The 22448-nt window shown below is 40.0% G+C and overlaps 2 protein-coding genes across 2 annotated transcripts; both read right to left on the bottom strand.

Annotated features, from left to right (window-relative positions):
• Positions 1-3608: 3608 nt before the first annotated feature.
• LOC113032116 (tumor necrosis factor receptor superfamily member 6B-like) lies at positions 3609-5224 on the bottom strand. Its single transcript, XM_026184787.1, has 5 exons — positions 5178-5224; positions 4695-5085; positions 4375-4554; positions 4212-4293; positions 3609-4115 (listed from the first exon to the last, which is right to left on the bottom strand). The coding sequence occupies exons 1-5, from the start codon at positions 5193-5195 to the stop codon at positions 3875-3877; spliced, it is 912 nt and encodes a 303-aa protein (XP_026040572.1). The 5' UTR covers positions 5196-5224; the 3' UTR covers positions 3609-3874.
• A 14019-nt stretch (positions 5225-19243) lies between these two features.
• LOC113032053 (tumor necrosis factor receptor superfamily member 6B-like) lies at positions 19244-21430 on the bottom strand. Its single transcript, XM_026184699.1, has 5 exons — positions 21422-21430; positions 20382-20832; positions 20062-20241; positions 19899-19980; positions 19244-19802 (listed from the first exon to the last, which is right to left on the bottom strand). The coding sequence occupies exons 1-5, from the start codon at positions 21428-21430 to the stop codon at positions 19562-19564; spliced, it is 963 nt and encodes a 320-aa protein (XP_026040484.1). The 3' UTR covers positions 19244-19561.
• Between the last annotated feature and the right edge of the window lie 1018 nt (positions 21431-22448).

The following is a 22448-nucleotide window of genomic DNA, read 5'->3' on the forward strand; positions in this document are numbered from 1 at the left end:
ACCGGTGGGATTTGCGTAGAGGTCGAGTTGAACCTAAATTGGCTCCAGAAAAGGCTCCCCTAACCATTCTATATTCAGGCAGAGAAATCATTTATTTTATATTGATTCTCCACAGCTAAGATAAGCTGCTGACGGTGCAGCTGAGGTCTGCTCCTCTAACGTCTGCAGACTCACGCTATGCCAAAACCACAGCACAACGCCAGTATGTAGTACCTTTTCCTAGTACAGCATTGGTTATAAAATAGGTGACATGATTATGTACAGTTTGGTCTTCTGTCTGCAACCCCAGTTGAGAAAAATAACACTGCCTGTGTACATCTAAATAAACCTTAGAACTGCTGTAATTTTGCAAAAGGTAGCAGCAGCCAGATAAGCAAAGACATCAGTATCTTTATGCTCACTTATATAATTTAGGGAAGCATGCCAAACACTGCACAATAATAATGGAGACAGCTCAAATGGCTAATAATGCACCGTGTTCCGATTATGAATGAAACCATCCTGCAGTGCATATCCCTCCCACACTACACCAGCAGCCATGAAGAGAACTGAACGAGAGACATCAATTTTCTTTTATCACTGCCTGTTCATCATTCTGCGTTTTACTGCTGGAGAGATGAGCGCAGTGAGGAACAAAGGTGGCTGACAGTGCTACTTCCCTGAACAGATTTGATTGGCTGGTCTCGTCAGACCACAGCTGCAATGAGCCGAGGCATCAATAACTGTGGAGTCTGATTATGTTACATTTCAAGCTTTATTCTATTTTCAGTGTTACTGCTGATTTTTTTTTTCTTTTAGTCAGACAAGAAGCTGTCAGCATATATGCACAAGGTCTTAAATAATGAATAGAAGACCATGTAAGCTTGAGCAATGGAAATGTATCACAGCACACATCACAGCAAAAAAGAAAATCCATGCAGCAGTTGACATATTAGTCTCCAGACTAAACCCAAAAAAGCATTTTTGCATATTGAATCAGGCACCATAGATCACTTCTGTGTGCAGCTTCTGTCCCTAACAAGTTTAAAATGCTGCTAACCTGCTAACACAACATATCTGAGACTGATCAAGCACTCAAAGGGCCAGGCACAGGGATTAAATGACTATGCTTTCAGATTAGGATTATACTCTAATTTCCAGGTCCAGGATATGTATCATGGTTTTATAGCTTAACACATGGGAATAACACGGGTCACCCCTTAGAGCAGTGCCACAGCCTGCACACCATCCTCTATGAGCTGTGTCCGTGTTTAGGTTACAGAGATAAGGAGGAACCACAGGGGCTCATTCATTCATCAGCATGCCAGCCAGACACAATGAGGAGGTTGGGTGTGTGTGTGTGTGTGTGTGTGTGTGTGTGTGTGTGTGTGTGTGTGGCTATTTGATTGTGAGCCAGTTTGTGGGCAAATCGGATATCACTGTAGACCACTGAGATTAAAGAGTGAGACAGTGAATCACATGAAAAAAAAGAGAGAGCAGAGGAGGTGAGAGTGCCATTTTTACAACCAAGGTAACAAAAAAAAATCAGAGTGGAAACCCTCTAACAGGAATACAGTAAGGACCGACACAGACAAAGGCAGAGCAATCAAAGGGAGGAGGGAGGGGGGTTGGCATTACCCGTGGTTTCCCTCTGGAGCGACAAGATAACATCAGCTGGTAGTAATAACACACGCAAACTCAGCGCTGGGCACTAGGCTTAAGCTGTATCACAGTATTAGGGGATACCAGGTTAGAAATCCAGACAGCATCAGTAAATATATTACACAAAAAAAAGGAAGAAAGAAAAACAGATGTGGCTCTTTCTATGAAACCATTAAACAGGTGATGTATTGAGGTCACATATTGCTGTGCACTGCACGAAAACATCAGAAGGAAGTGTATACCAGCGAAATATGGCAACTGCAAGCATTAAACAAAGTCTTAATAGTGTTACTGTCATTCACAAAGGTCAGCCAACCAACTGAGTGTTTGTTATTGATTGAGCCAGTGCATAAAATATGTGGTTCAACCGGTCTGTGGGTTACTCTTGCTTGTACTTCTGCTGGTCCATCAGCCAGCGGCACAGGAGAGCGAACTTCTAACATCCACAGAGCTGAAGTGAAACTGAGTGTTAAACAATGAAGTGTCCACTGCAGTCACAGCCTGTAATTTTCATATTGTACATTTATTGATTTTTTTCATGCTTCTTCCATTTCTTGTGAACTCTGCTGTTGTTCACTTCCCTTTTGAACTGGCTCAGCGCATCGAGAAGCCTTAAATTATGAGGGGAAATCGTGAGCGGAAAAAGAGGAAAGAGTCAGGTGGTTCCTCCGCCGCCGCTGCTGCTGCTGGGATTCTCCCGGTTACATGCTCCTCTTCTCTCGCAGTGTCCGGACAATGTATCCGCTTGTGTTTAGGCGCATCCCTTTTCAGTTTGGAGAGTGGTGAGGTAAAGGCTGATGCTAGGGAGGGAAAATCAGCTAGAGTCCTTTTAAAATCATGCTGAAACCCTGCAGCCTGAGCGCCTGGCCGAGATAAAAAGACCACCGCTTACACGCTCTCACACACACACTCTACCGTAAAGCTGTCGGTAATGGGCTACAGTAGGCTACCAGCCAATGGTGGGAAACGGGGCCCCTCCCCGGTCGGTGATGCGACAGCCTGGGAGCCGATGCGATTCCCAGAACACCGGCATGGCGTGGCAGGAGGGGGCGGCGGCGCTGGTGGTGTCAGACCGATATTAATGAGACTACAGCACCAGCTCCTGGAAGACTGGGACCTCTAGCGGTGCCAATCCCCATGTTTAACATCTGACACACAAGACTCCCGATGCAGAAGTAGCTAAAGCGCACAGCTTCGTTAGCTTTAGAGATTATGTATATATATCGCTTGGAAGTACATAAAAAATATATTAAAGCTTTGTTTGATGGTTGTTAGAGTCTTTTGAGGAAAAACAGCTATAGCATACGTCAAGAGTGGCAGGCTACATTTTATTGTGTGAAAGATTTAATTTGTAGGAAGTGGTTTTTCCAACAGTAATATAAACGGAGTGAGGGCGACACCATGTGGTAGCTCGTTGACAGTACAGATTGCTGTAGTGGTTGCACTATGTTGGATTCATATATATATATATATATATATATATATATATATATATATATATATATGAAAGTGGAGTTTTGCAGCACTTTTTTTTAGTAAACTATAGTTGAACTATAGTTGAAATTTGAATATTTCAGCTTTTTGAGATTGTGTCAAACAATTTGGAGAATCAGGTAGAGTGCTGTAAAAAAGTATTTGTCCTCTTTCTGATTTCTTCCACCCTTGCTAAATCATAAGTTACATGTAGTTAACAGTTTTTGGAAGGCTGACCGGTCACAGTTAGACTCTTCATAGCTGCCCATACTTCCTCTTTACTTGCACTTCCTAAATCACTGTCTTTATTTCATCTGTTCTCTCTCATTTGCAACACACTCTTCACTTCTTATCATATATTTATCCTTAACCGTCAAAACCTGCTGCAAATCATTTCCAGCCCAATCTCTCCAGTCCTCTTCTCCTTCATGCGTAGTCTCTCAGTATTCCTGTCTGCTTTCATAATCTTAATCTTTGCAAACCTCTTCCTTCAAATACTTTCCTGAACTTCCTCTTTCCACCACCAAATCTCTGATTCCCAGAAACTATACCATCTGAAGTTAAGTACAGCATATACAAACAGTAGCTTTAGCAATGGAAACTCAAGTTTATAGAGTACATATATACTTTATAAACTTGAGTCATTTTATGAGTACATATATACTTATAAAATGACAAACGATACAAAGAACATTCTGCTTTATCACATAACTTTGTAAAACAGGTATACAGTTTTTATAAATGTGTAACGGACTGCAGACTAGAGAGCATTGTTTACTTCATCTATTGTTAAGCTGCAGTTTGGGTTCTGCTGCTTAATCTCATGGAGTCTCTTCTTTAGTTTTTCTGCCATGGAGTTAAGATCTGAAGCTGTTAGCATGTCGGGAATCTTCCTCAGCTTTTCCTCCGGAGCCTTTGCCAGCCAGTCTATGATGTGATCCATGAGAGGCTCTCTCTGTTTGGGGAGACTGGACCTCTCTTCCGACGAGGTAAGAATGTATCTGTTGCAAGGAGACAATGGTTTAATTGGCATCTTTTTTGAATTTAGAGGTGAAGGAGTGCTGGAGAATAATCAAACAGACAAAGAGTGTGCTCACTTGGAAACAAACTTCTTGATTTTTCCTACACGCATCCTGTGTGCATGGAAGAATCCTGAGAGGAATGTCCTGAGAGTCTCACCTGAGAAAGTTTGAAATAACTTTGTAAATTTGGTTGCATTAAAAAATATTTTGTTTTTGGCAGATAACATTAATAACATACCTCCGTTTGCAAGACTCTCACAGGTGCCACACACGGTGTCAGAATAGGCTGAGCCAGTGAGGAGTATGCTCTGCCCGCTGGAGCACTCCTGATGTTTTACACACAAATCCACTGCAGAAGATGAGCTGGAAAAATATCCCTCTGGACACGTTTCACAAACGGTGTTTGTCTGCTGTGTACCTAAGAGAGGACAACAGAGGACTTCAGGTCACTACATTCATTGGAAGTGTAAAGTGAGTTAGACATACTGATGTTTTGGATAAACAGAAGAAGATGGATGGATGGTTTAGTAGTTCATATTTATTAAATGAATACTGTACCTTTAGTTTGAACCCCGTATCCAGGGCCACACTCTGTGTGCTGGATACAGAAGTCATCAGCCGAGTAAAAACCTTCTTTGCACCGACAGATCCTGTTGGTTGTCGGGGAGCACTCTGTTTCCACCTCCAGGTTACCTGTGCAAAGGTCGTTGCAGTACAGACACCTGGGCAGGTAGTTCCACAGATCGGTGAAGTGGCCATTTTTGCACGGCTGACACTGTGTGGGTGTGGTGGCAGTGCAATGAGCAGACATGAACGTGCCCGGTGGACACTTGGGACATTTGAGGATTTCTCCGGTTACCGGGTCTCGGTGGTCAAAGGTGGGAACAGGATCCACCACTGAGGCACCACAGAGTGAACCAGAGAGCAGGAACAGCGCTGGCACGATAAACTGTGAAGAGAAATGACACGTGACATTATGCGAAAAATTAAAAAAACAACAAAAAAGTACGCTCCCAATATTACACCAGAGATAAGACATACTGAGTTCCCAACAAACATGTCGACGATGAACCCGCGTGTCTTGAAGCTTTAATCATGCCTTACAAATTATACTAATCAGCTAATCTAAAATTAACAAAAACACTCATTATGCCCAACATTAGCAATGCTAGCTGTTACCAGCAGCCTTCTATGCAAGTCCTTATAGTGGTAGGTGACTACCAGTGAGGGCAGCAAAGATTTATTGTTTCATATACAAATCCCTCACATCCATAGCTACCATTACCATGACAGCAACAGTACCTTAATGGGACCGTCCCTTTAAAGAAAAATGGAAATTGGTCATAGCTAAGACGGGACAGTACTATAACGGCCATAAGCAGGACTTCCAATTTTAGATCTTTTAGACATTTTGTGAAATATGCTTTTCTGTTTTATAGGAACACAACAAAAAAAACAAAAAAACAAAACGAAACAAAACATATTTTTAACATTCATGAAAACAGCCAACAGCTAATGAGCTTAGTTTAGCATAAAGACTTGAGAAAGGTGACACAACTAGCCTGACGCTGTTCAATGGTAATACAATCTGATGTCTAGTCTTAGGTTTATGTGTTGATGTTTAAATCACGGGAATTCCCCACATCTTTACCGCGATGACGCTATCCACGCTTGGAAAACATTGGCGCACGTACAGACGTTAGGTACGGTTCATATGCGGTCGCTATTCGTTTCGCCTTTAGGTGCACCTCGTAAATTCAGCCATCTCTACTCCCAAGGACATAAGGCTGTTTAAAAGGCTTTTTGGGGTCAATATGTTCCCGTTGTTGGGATAAACACGTGTCTTTAATAACTTTGTTGTTCTTGATGCGTTGTTTTATATAATTCAGTGCTGAAATCATAACAATAAGGTAGCTTCTAAAAGTGAAACATGAAAGCTATCACAAGGGTCTTGGTAATGTGTTAAATAAAAAAAATATTATAGGATTTGTTGAATTACAAAAGTAGACTTGTTTTGAGATGAAACTTTCAGAAGTTTTGAATTATATACAACATGGCATCAAAAAGAGTAACAAAGTCATTAAAGGTATGTTTATCCAAACAAAGGAAAATTAATCCAAAACAACAACCTTATGTCTTTGGGTGTACAGATTGATGAACTTACGAGGTGCACCTGAAGGCACCATGAATAGCGACCTCATATTAAACCGTACATAACGCTGTAGATGCGCAATTGTTTTTTCAAGCGTTGATGACATGACTACAAGTGGTTGAAAAACAGTAGTGGTGTGCGGATCGATACTGACATATGGATTCCTCCAATAACAGATATTTATCCTCTGGAATTGATTTTCATATTAAAATATCCTCATTTTATCAATTTAGGGGAAATTTGCAGTTGATTATCAGGACCATTGTGTCGATTGCTGGGAACTACTTCTTCTTCCGCCTGTCATAGTTATATGCGAAACACCGCTGTTTAAATACTGAAAAACATTTCATACACAATGCAGTTAGATAATAATTTGCGTCTATAAAATGTTTCTCAGCTATAATATTTTCAGTCATACTAGTTAGTGATTGTTAATTTAATATTTTAAAATTTTGGTATTGACTTTTCAAGTTTTGTATTTATTGTTTGATAATTCTTCATAATTAAACAATAACAACAATTAGTCTGATGACTTTTCATTAGGAAAGTCCTATTCCTATTCATTAGGAAGGTATAATTGGAAATACACTACTTTGTATGGATCCCCGTGGTCGGCCTCCGGACCTGCTCCATCCCTTCCATTGGTCACTTGGCCAGCCACCTGAACCGTTTTGTTTTGCACTCAGTTTCCTTAGATCACGGCCAGCCTTCAGAACTGTTTTTTACCATGTTCTTGGACTTTTGCTCTTGGTTTTTGGACTCGGTGTATTTGTATTCTATTTTTGTGAGTGTTTTGGTATTATTATAATTTAAGTTTAACTAGTTAGTTCTGAGATCATTCTTACTATGTCTCTGAGGTTGCTTGTGATCATTTGTTTCTTAGGTTCCCCTTTGTCCTCTGTGTCCCTCTCTTTGTGTTTGTGTGTGTCCTTGTCTTTTTTTCCCTCTTGTGTTTACGTGTTCCCCTCCTTGTGTTTCCTTCCATGGCTCCCCTGTTTGTCATGTCAGTTCATGTATCTTCACCCCGGTAAGGTTGGCGATATATCGACTATCTGAGTCTATAGGCTGAGGTTATTGTCAATCGTTTTTACAAGGGAGATTTTTTTATTTATTTGCCCATGAGTAATTTTGCTAATAATGTTGGCTGATGACCTCTCCTGGACTGCAAATACCACGGCAGTGGTAAAAAAGGCCCAGCAGCGTCTCCATTTTTTGAGAGTGCTCAGGAGGAACAACCTGGAGGAGAGGCTGCTGGTGACATTCTATAGAGCCACCATAGAGAGCATCCTAACGTACGGCATAACAACATGGTATGCAGGGTGCTCAGTTGCAGATAGGAAAGTACTGCAGAGGCTCATCAACACAGCCCAGAAGATCACTGGCTGCTCTCTGCCCAGCCTGGAGGCCATTGCAAACTCTCAGTACCTCAGCAGAGCTGGCAATATCATTAAGGACTACTCTCACCCTAGTAATCAACTGTTTGAACTATTACCGTCAGGCCGACGGTACAGGTCACATAAAACCAGGACAAACAGATTCAAGGATAGCTTCTTTCCCAGAGCTATCACCGTAGTAAATAAGCACAAAACAATTGAACCTGCTTAACTATACCATACTTGCCACTGTCACTATATTATGCTGCTGTTCATACTATCATTAAATGAATGCTGCTATTCTGTGTATATCGTACTTACTATTGTTTGAGTACTTCGGTACTTTTTATATTTTATGTTTATAGTTATTATTGCATTTTGCACCAAGGGAGTGGCACTCCAATTTCGTTGTACCTTGTACAATGACAATAAAGGCTATTCAATTCAATGAAGTTAACAGAAGCAGATAATAAATAATAATAATAAATAATAGCGCTGTTTTAATGGCACCCTCCTTTAGCTGCGAGCAAATGCACCCTCCTCAGAGTGTGCCCAAATACAGCAGTGATTCATTTACTGAAACTCATAACAGAAAGAAAGAACGGCAGTAGCCTATGTTCAGAAAAAAACCCAAAAACATTTTATTTAAATAAAAAAACCACAATGGTGGGGAGGGAAACAATGAGAAACTGGCTTCTTTTTTCCACTATAATGGTGTTTACTGGCCGTTCCAGTGTTTATCTGTCTTACACACTCGACCAAACAACAAATAAGTTAAAAATCAAAATGTCTCTTCCAGTGAATATAAAAAAAAAAATTTGTGCGATTTGGCGCATCTCAAATAAATAAATAAATGAATGAATGAAAATATTCCCTACAAACAAAACTTATAAACTCTTTGACAGGAAAACAAGCCTGTTTACTTTAACAGGTTTTAGCAGTGATAACAATATTACCAGCAGTGCTGAAAACGTGTTCTGAAGGTGTGCTTGTGGCTTGTATACACAGATATTTCCGTGTCATGTGTGGCATCAATGGGGAACGTTTTTCATGCATTTTCCACCAAACCAGTGGATTGTCTTCTCCGTCTACAACCTCCTCGCTAAGGTAACAGTCCACTTCTATCTATGCCTTCTCCTCCAGTGTACAATTTGGCAATTAGTTCGTCCATGTTTGGACGTCTTCTGTGTTCTAAACGCAATTCAGTTTGTGCATGTTTACACTGCTCCGCCCATCAAAAGTCTCATGCGTGAATACATCGCCTATTGACGGTTATTGGAGTGATGATTTTTGGTTGGAAAATTCTTGCTCCCCGACCCATTATCTCCCTCTATGTCCCTTGTTTCCTCTTTGTCCCTCTCTCCGTGTCCCAGTCATGTCATTGTTTTCGTCTCCCGATTCTGTTCCCATGTCTGTTTCTTCCCTGGTCCCAGTGTCAAGTCCATGTGTCTTAGTCTGCATGTTTCCTGTTTTATTTTGACAGTCTCTACTCTCGTGTTCAGTGTGTTCTCTTTTGCTTCCTCCTGCCTCGTCACGTATTAACTTTTTACAGCTGTAAACTTTTGCAAAACTTTTGCGAGATCCCGAGTTTGTTTTGCGAGATCTCGCAAAACTTTTGAGCTGGACGAAGGCAACGCTTGTTTGCCAATCCTTGCCTTGACATCTGCATCGGTTCAACCTTGCTGGTCGATGATGCTGCCTAGGTAGGTAAAAGAGTGTTCTTCCTCCAGAGGACTCCCACTAAGGTGATTGGGTTGTTATTATTGGACTTGATCTTAAGGATTCTGGTCTTCTCCTTGTTGATGATGAGTCCAACCCTTAGCTTACAATAAGGTCGTCATGTGACATTATTTTTTGCCATATTATGAAAGGGGCTGCGGTAGGCTACCTGCTATTTAAAAGCTGCATGAAATCCTCTGCAGGTTAGCGCAGGATAAACAGGTAAATCTGCACTACTGTGATGAGTTTAAACTAAAGAGCAGTGTGTTGGACTGGTGCACAGGGACGGGTGCACACCTTAACTGCTTCCCTACTTACTTTGCTGTTTAGACGCAAAGAAACCCACTATAATGTAAACAACAGAAGAGTTTTTATTTTCCTTCTTTTTCTCTGCTCATGTTCTACTTACCTGGTTATCTTTGTTAGAATTCAAATTTAGACTGAAGTAAAGTTTGTATTCCTACAGTGATTATTTTATTATTACATTAATGTAGCACAAGGTTCAGTAAGGTTTGGAAAAAAATAGGTGGTAGAAGGTTGTTCAAGGAGCTAGTTTTTACTTTATTACTTTTCAAAGTACATTTCAGAGCCTGTACTTTTTTGCTTTTATTTGAGTAAAGATCTTTCATTCGAAAATAGAAAATTGAACCCACACTAAAATAAGGAAAAATAAATATACACTTGTTGGGTTATTTAACTTGAGTGGTGCTTAGGGGTCTGCGATATGTTGAGTATACTTGATGTAATGCAAGTTTTTCCACATACAATGGTTAAGAAGGCTTTATTGTAACATTCGAGTATAAGAGATAAGAGATAAGATAAGATAAAACTTTATTAATCCCTTGGGTGGGTTCCTCTGGGAAATTCGATTTCCAAAAGCACAGCACCGACAGAAGTTAGAGAGTTACAGAATATTATACACACACACACACACACACACACACACACACACACACACACACACACACACACACACACACACACACACATATAAATACAGAGACATATATAAATAAAATATACGAAGGGGATAAATAGAATAAATAGGAATAAAAATAAAAATACAAGTGAATTGCACATTTCAAGTATTGAGGTCTATTGCACCATTGACTATTAACAAAAGTATTGCACAGTGAAGTGAAGAGGCACTACAGCTTAGTTGTTCCCCCCTCCTTTGTCCTCCTGTTTCCCCTCCCTCCCTTTAACGCCATCAGTTAAACAGTCTGATGGCGTGTGGGACAAAGGAGTTTTTAAGTCTGTTGGTTCTTGTCTTTGGGAGAAGCAACCTGTCACTGAACAGACTCTTCTGGTTGTTAATGGCCGTGTGCAGAGGATGCCCAGCATTGTCCATAATGTCCAGCAGTTTTTTTTAGTCTCCTTTTCTCTGCCACTGACACCAGAGTGTCCAGCTTCATGCCGACCACAGAGCTAGCCTTCCTGATCAGTTTCTCCAGCCTGGATGAGTCCTTCTTTGCTGTGCTGCTCCCCCAGCACACCACAGCATAGAAAATATACATCGAGTATTTGCCATCGAAGTACTAAACTGTCTGTATGAAATTCACTGAGTTTTTTTTTCTCCTACACCCCACAAGTAAGTCATTGGTTTTCTAAAAAAATTGTCTACCCGGTGCACTGCGCTCAGCATGTGTTTATATACTACCAGATAGGGAATAATATGGCGACAGACGAGCGAGGGAATGAGACACGTTGTCATTTGGATTTCACAAAGAGGTCAAATAAAATGTGTTCATTTGCAAAAATTGCAACAAACAAATTTATTCCGCTGCAAAATTAGGAATGTTTTAAACGTCTCCCCACAGAAAACGTTGAATAAACCAACTGTGACACCTGTGACTGTTCTTGGTCAGTTGTTTTTATAGTCACTATCTAGACTTTTGCTTCTGTAATTTAAGGTCATCACATTTGTTAAATTTTACAATTATATATATTTTTAACCCTTTAGTATTCTGCTCAACCAATTGGTAGAGTACATTTTCAGGCCCTATGTCTAACTGAGGCTTTCACTGAAATTGACCTAACTTATTCAGTCTTTTCTACCGACTGGTTTACATCTGTAATGCCAATAAATTCCACCAGAGGGCACTGTGGATGCAAACGGTTGGTTCTTCTTATCCCTCTCCCAACCAGGAAGTCAGAAACAAAAAACCATCCAACATATTTTGAGTGTTTTTGATGAAACTAAAGTAGGAAGGTATCATTTTCTGATATAGTGTTAGAGGACTTACAGGTCACATCTGTTTAGTATGTGATCAATTGCTGTTGATAAATCACATTAAGTGTTAGCACAGCAAGAATATGCTGAAATAATTTCCTCAGTAAATAATTTTTGTAACTTTCTGAGTAAAATGTAATCAAGAGTAGCATGTGGAAATCACAAATATCACAACTAATCACCTTTTAACCAATTTACAGTAGCTGGAAAATTAATATTACTAAGTTGTCAAAATTATAATTTCATGTTCAACAAGTACTATATGGCAATTACATGGCTAAAAATCACATGGTCCTGTGGCGGATTCGTGACTGGTGTCTCATGATACCATCCACCTTCAACCACAGTGTGTTTGAGGTCATGGTTTCATATGAAGCCAACAGGGCTGGCACCAGTATATTGCCAACAAACCAGATGAGAAGGGCTTTAAATTGTTCTGCCAACCAAGTTCATCTCGCAACATTCACGACTTGCTGCTGTATCAACGGGGATCTACATTCTTCAATGCTCCCCTCCGTGCAAAGGAACAGAAGCTACCTCTAGGCCAAAGTTGTAAAAAACACTTTTGAAACCCATAAAAGAACCTCAGCTCTTCACAAGTTTCAGCTTGGTCCAGAACTTGAACAATTCCTTTGTGTCAGGTGCATTAGTACTGTGTGATCAAACTGCACTGGTGGAGCTCCCCTGATGAAGAAGGGCAATGGAGCAGTGATTACAGGTCTGATGAAGGTCTGATTGCAGTAAAATGATTTGACAACAAATGTGTCAACCTTCTTAATGCCTGTGGGTTCATGCCTCTTTCATCGGTCAAATGGTGGAGCAAAGAGTCCAATGCAAAGATCACCATTCCATGCCCATCACTCATCCCTGTATATAATTAGCATATGGGAGGAAGAGGTAGAGCTCAATATTTTAAAAACTATAGGGTCTATTGAAAAACAAAATGATTGGTTGTGGTTATTACTTACCCAAGTCAATAAGAAATGCAAGAAAATCATTTTTCCATTGCTGTTTTGGACCTTGAAGGGTTAAAAGCACATTTTTACTTTCACTTGGTTTTTTGTTTGTTTCTTTGTTTTGTCTCATGAATAATTTTTGATGGACTTTTTTGTTGCTATGATCTTTTGGTTGATAAAGGTCTACTACTGACCACAGAAAGAGACTTACTGTGACAGTATTGTCATTTGTGGAAAAACCTCTGTGTGCAACTTACATAAAAAAAAACAAAAACATTTCAGTTCGTTCAGATTTTTCAATTCAAAGTAGAAAAAAATATTGAATGGTCAATTTGAATGAGTATACCAGTGCAATTTGAAGTACTATATAGTTTGGGAGGTTATTTAAACATATCGTGATATATATTGTGTATCGTGATATACCCAAAAATAGATTTTCCTGATATCACTCAGCCATAGTGGTGCTCTTTACCATCTCGTGTCAGCAGTGACATATGTATGCAAATGAATATAATTATAAAAAATAAAAGTGGAAGGACACCTGGAAACATGCAAAAGGTTTCTAGTTATAAAGAAGTCAGTGGGCTGGCAGTAACAGGCTGCGAGCCAGTTCTCTGGAAGGGCTGGTCGTACAGCTCAACACTGTTTCTGTGAAGACTAGGTGCAGTTTGAATGTGGAAGCTTCCCTTTGTTCATGTAAAGTTACTGTCTATTGTGAGAAAATGTGATAATGTTTTGAGGAAAGTTTGTGTTTAGTCGAAATTAGTCTTTATTTACTTTGATTACAGTTTAATAAAGGTTACATAAATAGTAGGGGTGCAACGATATTCGTATCGATATTGAACCGTTCGATACAGTGCTTTCGGTTCGGTACGCATATGTATCGAACAATACAACATTTGTAATTTATTTTATCAACTTTCCTTCTGACGATGCTGTCAGTGTTGAGTGCTCAGTGAATCTGCGTTCGACTACTCCGCCTAGGCTGCACTGTTGAGCGCAGATCCACTGAGCGCTCAACACAGACAGCATCGTCAGAAGGAAGAGCGCAGGGCAAGCTAGCGAGACAGAAGTTAAGCTCTCCTTGCAACATGGACATCCCCCACCCTCATTCAGATCTGGCGTTTGGAATTATTTTGGTTTTCATGTGACGTATGACCCTGAAGGTAAGCGAGTCATGGACTAAAGTAAAACAGTATGTTGGATGTGCCATGCAATGCTCAATTACATGGGTGGGAACTAGTGTGTTAGCGCAGTTAGCTCGTTAACGTGTTGGCCGTCTAGCCCCATGCACGGAGCGATCGGCGGTAACTCGTTAACGGAGATTTGCCGTGTTGTGGCGTTAAGGTCATTTCAACGAGATTAACCTGAAAGCACTAGTGGGAACACAACGAATATGACTGCACATTTACGCCGACATCATCCTAGTGCAAAGACAAAAACAACAAGCATGCTACTAACTTTAGCCGAGTCATTTAGACAGCTGTTAGCACATGATTCTCCTTATGCTGCTGAGAATATAGCCCAGAAGAAGCGGATAGTATAGCTTTTATTTTGGAAAGAGCCATTTCTCTGTAATAAACTCTCTTTTCCAAAGATGATGATTCCTCAATCAGATACAGGGCTTGCAATATCGCTAGCCCGACGTCCCGGGGCCAGCGATTTTTTTCAGCTACCAGAATCTATCTCTTCCCTGCCCGTCGGGCTATTGTAGGAAGGAAAAATATATGTCAATGCTTTTGCATTCTTTCAGAAATGTAGCTGGGTAATTATGTCATTGGCATCGGTGAGCCACTGTCAATATGTGACATATTGAAATTGCGTTTGAATTTGCGCTTGTTTTTTTGCTTTCACTTTGCAATCGTGCGAACTGTGTATAGAGAGCGACAGCACTGATCTGTGAGTGATGATAATTTGTGCACCAATTCCTCTGACATCGTCTTATTAATCGTTAGCTTACTATGCAAACATGACAAGTGAAATCTCCCGCAGCTTAAACATGTGAGAGGTTGATCGCGCAGAGAATCGCTGAGCTTATGTGAGTGCGTGTGTAAAAGCAGCAGGATTTATATTTGACTACGATGACCTGGATGACTGAGAACCTTCACAGACAGATATATATTTCAGTTCTGCTGAGCCAAATAAGACAGGTCAGGGTGAAGAAGTGACAGCCAAAGAAAAGCTTACCACAAAACGGAGAAGTTATGACAAATCAGACTATAAGGCAAAAAGAAAGTGCAGCTTTATGGTTTCATGGACAAAATAATTTCTGTGGCTCCCATATGATGAGCTAAATAACCAGGGCTGCACATAAGTGGTCCGCAGGTGCGCATTCGCTGTCAAAATAAAAAACACGCACAAGGGTTAGGGTTAAATTTAAAAACTGTACTTTTGAGTTAAAATATATATTTATAATTTTAATAAATGACAAATTAAAAAGGCATGAACATTTTTTTTGTATCGAAAAAATATCGAACCGTGACACCAAAGTATCGAAACGAACCGAACCGTGAATTTTGTGTATCGTTGCACCCCTAATAAATAGATACCTTTAAAGAAAGGCTTGTATGAATTTCTAATGAACATTTGACACACCAGATGCCCCTAAGCTGAGATGAGTTATTTTGTCCAAAGTGGCTATTGTTTCCTCCTGCACCGAGCTCTGATTCACCTGGAGAAGCCTGGAAGCACTGTGAGGATCATGTTTTTTGATTTCTCCAGTGCTTTTAACACCATCCAGCCACGACTTCTGAGAGACAAGCTGGAGCTATCAGGAGTGGACCACCACATGTCCCAGTGGATACTGGACTACCTCACAGAACGTCCACATTATGTGAGGACACAGGGCTGTGTCTCTGATATGCTGGTCTGCAGTACGGGGGCCCCACAGGGAACTATGCTGGCACCGTTCCTCTTCACCCTCTACACTGCAGACTTCTCCATCAACTCCCCACGCTGCCACCTACAGAAGTTCTCTGACGACTCTGCCATAGTTGGCCTCATCACAGGTGAGGACGACTCAGAGTACAGACAGTGGACTCTGGACTTTGTGGACTGGTGTCAGCAGAACCACCTGCTGATCAACGCCGGGAAAACCAAGGAGTTGGTGGTGGACTTCCGGAGACGCAGACCCACCACACTGACACCGGTGAACATCCAGGGAGTGGACATTGAGATAGTGGACTCTTATAGGTACCTGGGTGTTCACCTGAATAATAAACTGGACTGGAGCCACAACACTGATGCTCTTTACAGGAAGGGCCAGAGCAGACTCTACCTGCTGAGGCGGCTGAGGTCATTTGGAGTCCAGGGAGCGCTTTTAAAGACCTTCTATGACTCTGTGGTGGCATCTGTCATTTTTTACAGTGTTGTATGTTGGAGCAGCAGTTTATCGGCAGCTGAGAGGAAGAGGTTGGATAAACTCATCAGGAAGGCCAGCTCTGTTCTGGGATGCACCCTGGACCCAGTGCAGGTGGTGGGAGACAGAAGGACTCTGGCCAAAATAACATCTCTGATGGAGAGTCTCCCACTCCATGCATGTAAATGTTGCTGAACTGCAGAGCTCCTTCAGTGAGAGACTGCTGCATCCTCGATGCATGAAGGAGCGTTTCCGCAGGTCCTTCCTCCCTGCAGCTGTCAGACTGTACAATCAGAACTGCTCCCAACAAACATAGATGTTTGCATCTGCGCTGTAACTGCAATAATTTAATCAAACGATTCGCACTACAACCTGGTTTGCCTCTTATCTGTAGTTATTTTTATTTAATTTAATAACCGTACAGCACTCTGTTTATAGTAACCATTGTCCTTAATGTAAATATGTAAGAAAAATTGTGTATGTTTCTGTTCTGTGTCCTGTGTACTGTTTGTTTGTATATGTGTCTTTCTGGCTGCTGTTACAACCAAATTTCCCCTTGTCGGACAATTAAAGGATTATTCTATTCTCTTGATAAAGAAATAAGTTTTGGATGGCAGAAATACAAACAGGGTATCGGCACACCTACTTACTTACAGCATCATTTCCTTAGGGACTAATAAAGTATTCTGATTCTGATTCATAAGGACACAATGTCTGTACTTTTGCCACCTCCACTTGTTACTATATCAGGTGTTTACTTAAAGTTGCCACTAGATGGCGCATAACGCTAAGGAGGAACGTAAACCCTCTTACAGGTCAGGGCTGCAGCACAAATCCTGCAGTCAAGTGTAACCGGTGTGATTCTGTGTTGTGTCTGATAAAAAAGGTAAAAGAAAGAAAGACCTCCAAGTAAATAATTTGCCCACTCCAGCTCCTCTCCCACAGGGGAATTGTAGAAAAGGGGAGAGGCAAAAGGGGTACACTGTATTTATAGGATTGCACCAAAGAAGAAGAAGAAAAGAATGAGGAGGGGCTCTAACTGATAATGAACATAACTACAGGCTTGGAGGTCCTGAAAGTCAGGTATAAAAGGAACGGTTTGGGGGTTTAGAACACATTTTGGGTAATTATAACAATGTGATTTATGACCCTGTTACACAAGCACTGAACGAACTTTTGTTTTCTGTCTCTTTGTGTTGATGGACAGTTGCAGGGTTTATGACTACACACCTCCCACCAGAGATGGGCAGTAACGTGTAATCCGATTACTTTTTTCAAGTAACGAGTAAAGTAAGGGATTACTATTGCAAAAACGGTAATTAGATTACCGTTACTTTCCCGTAGGAACGCTGCATTACTGCGTTACTGATTTTTTTGCGAGAATGTCTCACGACAGTTACGTAAGCAAGTGCGACGTTGGTGACAACAGCTGTGTGCAGTTCAACAATGGATCACATATCGATTGTGGGAGAGAGTATGAGCGTGCAGTGTTTAAAGCGTGGAAGTACTGACCTTACTTTGAGTTTGATTGCATAAAAAGTGACAAAAACATTAGCGTCCGTTGTGCGTGGGAAGAAAACTTCTTTTTACAGCGAAAAAAAACCCCTAAACTTCCAAGCAAGCACCGAGTAGCTACGACGTAATGAGAAATTCACAGAGAAACTCGCGGATTCTTCCACTGACTGCTGCGGCACACCTGCACCAGGGTAAACCTCCGCCTACCTTACTCCCGCCTTACAGGTGAAAATAGAGCAAAAGGACCGCTAGTCTTTGACTTTATTTATTTTCTGCTGTGTTTTACTTGCATCTATTTGAAAGACTGAGTGTAAACACAAAAAATATATATTTTATGTGCTGGAATGTGCAGAAAATAAGTTTAGATATTAAACAAATTTCTTCCAGTCAGAGAATGTTGCATATAATTAAATTTTTGCTTGATGCATAAAGTTTAAAGATTAAAACTAATAAAACAAGTTTTAAAAAGGGACTTTTTCATTTGATTACATTTTGTATGATGGATTGTGTAGAAAAAGTAGAATTGGGCTGAAAGATCTATCACTTTATCACCTATTCAGGTTGTAAATCGTGTTTTTAAAAAGTAACTAAGTAGCTAAGTAATTAATTACTTTTGAAAATAAGTACTCAGTAAAGTAACGGGATTACTTTTTGGGGGAAGTAATTAGTAATTAGTTACTGATTACCTTTTTCAAGTAACTTGACCAACACTGCCTCCCACATCTGCCAATTATCACAAACGCTCGATTGCACTACTTGCTGCAAAGGGTGGCACAAGCAGTTTTAGAGGGAAATACTTTTTCACAGAGGGGCAGGTGTGGATTACGGAAGCGTAGAGCTGCCACCCAGGCAAAAGAAAAATACAAGTGTATCACGTTATAACGTGAAAAGTTTATTGTTCTAACAAGATACTTTTCCTGTTTGTACAATATACTTTTCACGTTTGAACAACATAATATCACGTTATTACAATATACATAATTATCACGTTCGTACAATATAAATATTATATTGTACGAACGTGATAATTATGTATATCACGCTTCCGTAGTGGATAGCTTTTCTCCCTTAATGAATGAAATGATCATTGGAATACTTCATTTTGAATTTATTCAGGTTATCTTGGTCTAATATTACTGTGACAAAAATGCAAAACATCAGAAATCAGGAAGGGGGCAAATACTCAAACAATACTGTATTTTTGTGAGTTTAAAAGGATCCTTAAAAACAGTACATTATTATACTTTAACAAAACTTTGATGAGCAATGCATTCTAAGTTCTCTTGACATTAGGCTGAAATCGCTGCCAATTCTTCATTTTATTGTCAAGTAAATGATCAAATAATTAATGCAGTTATAATTACAATGAATTTACTAATGTGCTTATGCAATGATTAATTCATGAAATTGTCCTATTGTTATATCCACGACTGTTACACTTTGGGAGTGAGAACGTGTTGGATCTCTAACAGTTCCTCACTCTAACTGTAGTACTTTGTAATACAATTACAAAGTATGTGTTTTACTCCAGAATCATGATAAGAAGAAAGACGAGCTACATTTTCACTTGTTTGAAATAGTTCATTCATAGGAAGGTCATAAGGGAGGAGGCGATACAGGAGGTTGTGACTTTAGGTTACAATGTGCGCGATACTTTGTTTGGTTTTTACACTTGGCAGGTAAAATATTTCAGTTTGAATGACATTCACACAATCTTATAAAAATCCTTTTATTTAAAACTTTAAATAACATCACAATGTCATGTTTAAAATATTTTCATATTTCAGTTTTTTTTGTGTGGAATTCCTAGTTGTTGTTGTTTTATTTTCCACCCTTAAGCTCTTAACAATGTTTACAAAAACAGCTGTAGCAATGTGAATATATGTATTTAATAGCTTGTTCATTGTGGCCCTTATTTCATAGGAATAATTCACAACTCTTCTGTAATGGAGTCATGTGTCTTCTAATCAGAAGCCTCAATGTATAAAAATAATATTATTTGTTTTAACATTTGTCTACCTTTATTACAATGCATGTACGCCAATAAAATGGAGAATGGTGTAAAAATATCCTCTTATAACACTTATAAAAAATTTTTCAATGTGTAACGGACTGCAGACTAGAGAGCATTGTTTACTTCATCTATTGTTAAGCTGCAGTTTGGGTTCTGCTGCTTAATCTCATGGAGTCTCTTCTTTAGTTTTTCTGCCATGGAGTTAAGATCTGAAGCTGTTAGCATGTCGGGAATCTTCCTCAGCTTTTCCTCCGGAGCCTTTGCCAGCCAGTCTATGATGTGATCCATGAGAGGCTCTCTCTGTTTGGGGAGACTGCACCTCTCTTTCGACGAGGTAAGGATGTATCTGTTGCAAGGAGACAATGGTTTAATTGGCATCTTTTTTGAATTTAGAGGTGAAGGAGTGCTGGAAAATAATCAAACAGACAAAGAGTGTGCTCACTTGGAAACAAACTTCTTGATTTTTCCTACACGCATCCTGTGTGCATGGAAGAATCCTGAGAGGAATGTCCTGAGAGTCTCACCTGAGAAAGTTTGAAATAACTTTGTAAATTTGGTTGCATTAAAAAATATTTTGTTTTTGGCAGATAACATTAATAACATACCTCCGTTTGCAAGACTCTCACAGGTGCCACACACGGTGTCAGAATAGGCTGAGCCAGTGAGGAGTACGCTCTGCCCGCTGGAGCACTCCTGATGTTTTACACACAAATCCACTGCAGAAGATGAGCTGGAAAAATATCCCTCTGGACACTTTTCACAAACGGTGTTTGTCTGCTGTGTACCTAAGAGAGGACAACAGAGGACTTCAGGTCACTACATTCATTGGAAGTGTAAAGTGAGTTAGACATACTGATATTTTGGATAAACAGAAGAAGATGGACGGATGGTTTAGTAGTTCACATTTAATAAATGAATACTGTACCTTTAGTTTGAACCCCGTATCCGGGGCCACACTCTGTGTGCCTGATACAGAAGTCATCAGCCGAGTAAAAACCTTCTTTGCACCGACAGATCCTGTTGGTTGTCGGGGAGCACTCTGTTTCCACCTCCAGGTTACCTGTGCAAAGGTTGCTGCAGTACAGACACCTGGGCAGGTAGTTCCACAGATCGGTGAAGTGGCCATTTTTGCACGGCTGACACTGTGTGGGTGTGGTGGCAGTGCAATGAGCAGACATGAACGTGCCCGGTGGACACTTGGGACATTTGAGGATCTCTCCGGTTACCGGGTCTCGGTGGTCAAAGGTGGGAACAGGATCCACCACTGAGGCACCACAGAGTGAACCAGAGAGCAGGAACAGCGCTGGCACGATAAACTGTAGAGAGAGACGACACCTGATTATAAGTGCTGAAAATACCTCAGAACATGTGATTTGCTATGCCTGTGAGTTATAGCTCCCTCATCCTGTAGCTCTAAAATTTCACCTAAAGTAGTGGAAATATTTACTAGCTTAAATTGCACAACTTGAAAACGCAAGTCAAAAACAGTAACACAGGAACATGCATCAAAAATATGGAAGCATTTGTTTGTTTTTAATCCTCTCACATTAGCTGTGTTTTGTTTTTAAGTTGCCTCTTGTCTGATCTGACCTGGTATTTAGCTTCTACACTGACTTTTCAGGGGCCAGAATGAAACTAACAAGAGGAAACCTCTTTAACCTCAATGCAGCATCTAATGGATAAACCATCTGTACACTGTAAGCACAAAAGAGTCCACTGTGGCAAACGTCCTCTACAAATCATTGATAAAAGTGATTTAAGTATTTAACTATTTCGCGTTACATAATCAAATGTAATTAAACATAAATGCATATCTCTGTTTATTCTTTTTCTATTGTAAAATATTTCCCCATTTCTAGAATTTGTATACTCTGTAAAATAAACATAAATGAGTTTTAAAATTTTTGAAATGTTAACCTATCACGTATTCCCATTTTAAGCTCTATAGTTGTGTCAAATACTCACCATGTTCATGATGGGATGTCTGTCAAAGAGGATTTGACAGCACTCGGCTTTATAGGGACCATTCCTGCGTGGGTGATGTGGTTTGTCTAATCAGCTGTAAACTTCATCTTAAAGGTCAAAGTACTTCTGTGTAGTAAAGCAATGTTATTGAAAAAAGAAACTGTCAGAAAATGGAAGGAAGTATTTGGAGTAATGTGTGATTTAGTTTCACTCGCTGCCTGTTGCTAACTTTTTATGCGTCATCTTAATCAAGTGTTGTGACAGAGTTTTTTGGTTCCTCCTTGTCTGATAGAAATAATTCACATTTAAGCTCATTTTCAGATTTCACCAACTTGTTGCTGGGAGGCCACTGATATGAGATTACATGAATAGAGCATATAGTTTACTGTTTACTCTTAAAAGACCTTAAATCTTCTGTAAAGTGTAGGGTCAAATATACAGTGTCTTGCAAAAGTATTCACCCCCCTTGAACTTTTCCACATTTTGTCACATTACAGCCACAAACATCAATCAGTTTTATTGGAATTCCACGTGAAATGCATGATTACTTTGTAATGTCATTGAATACACAGTGGATTGTGTAATATTGTATTCAAAAGTCCAAAGCTTGCACAGTTTTAAAAGCTCAGTTGTTTCTTTCATTTGTGGGAATTTGATGAATATAATTTATAGCGAAATAAAGAAGTCTACAATGTTACAGTAATATATCTTATCACACATGAGTCACAGGTTTTTGAGAAATATCTGCCTTTGCACAACTTGAAAAACTTCTAAACTTTCAGGGAAATGTGTCTGTGCTGTCATTTGCATATGATGTGCGGGTTAATACAAATTTTTGATATTTTTTTTCTACGACCTGGTTCTTGAAACAGGCAAAATCATACGTCACTATGTGAGTCCCCCTTTTAATTTGCAGAATACGTCAGTGAGTCACTGATTGGGGTTTACAGTCTGATGACTTAGCAAAACGAACTGGTCAGTGAGTCACAGCAGGATCTTCATTTCTCTGTTCTCTTCCTGTTTCCAC

Source organism: Astatotilapia calliptera, chromosome 11 (assembly GCF_900246225.1).
Source record: "Astatotilapia calliptera chromosome 11, fAstCal1.2, whole genome shotgun sequence".
Taxonomy (NCBI): Eukaryota; Metazoa; Chordata; class Actinopteri; order Cichliformes; family Cichlidae; genus Astatotilapia; species Astatotilapia calliptera.

What these genes read in the sequence shown, in the direction of transcription:
- LOC113032116 (XM_026184787.1), bottom strand. An exon ending in TGAGAGTCTTGCAAACGGAG is followed by an intron (nt 4,294 to 4,374) that starts GTATGTTATTAA and finishes AAACTTTCTCAG; the next exon opens with GTGAGACTCTCAGGACATTC. An exon ending in ATCAAGAAGTTTGTTTCCAA is followed by an intron (nt 4,116 to 4,211) that starts GTGAGCACACTC and finishes TCCTTGCAACAG; the next exon opens with ATACATTCTTACCTCGTCGG.
- LOC113032053 (XM_026184699.1), bottom strand. An exon ending in TGAGAGTCTTGCAAACGGAG is followed by an intron (nt 19,981 to 20,061) that starts GTATGTTATTAA and finishes AAACTTTCTCAG; the next exon opens with GTGAGACTCTCAGGACATTC. An exon ending in ATCAAGAAGTTTGTTTCCAA is followed by an intron (nt 19,803 to 19,898) that starts GTGAGCACACTC and finishes TCCTTGCAACAG; the next exon opens with ATACATCCTTACCTCGTCGA.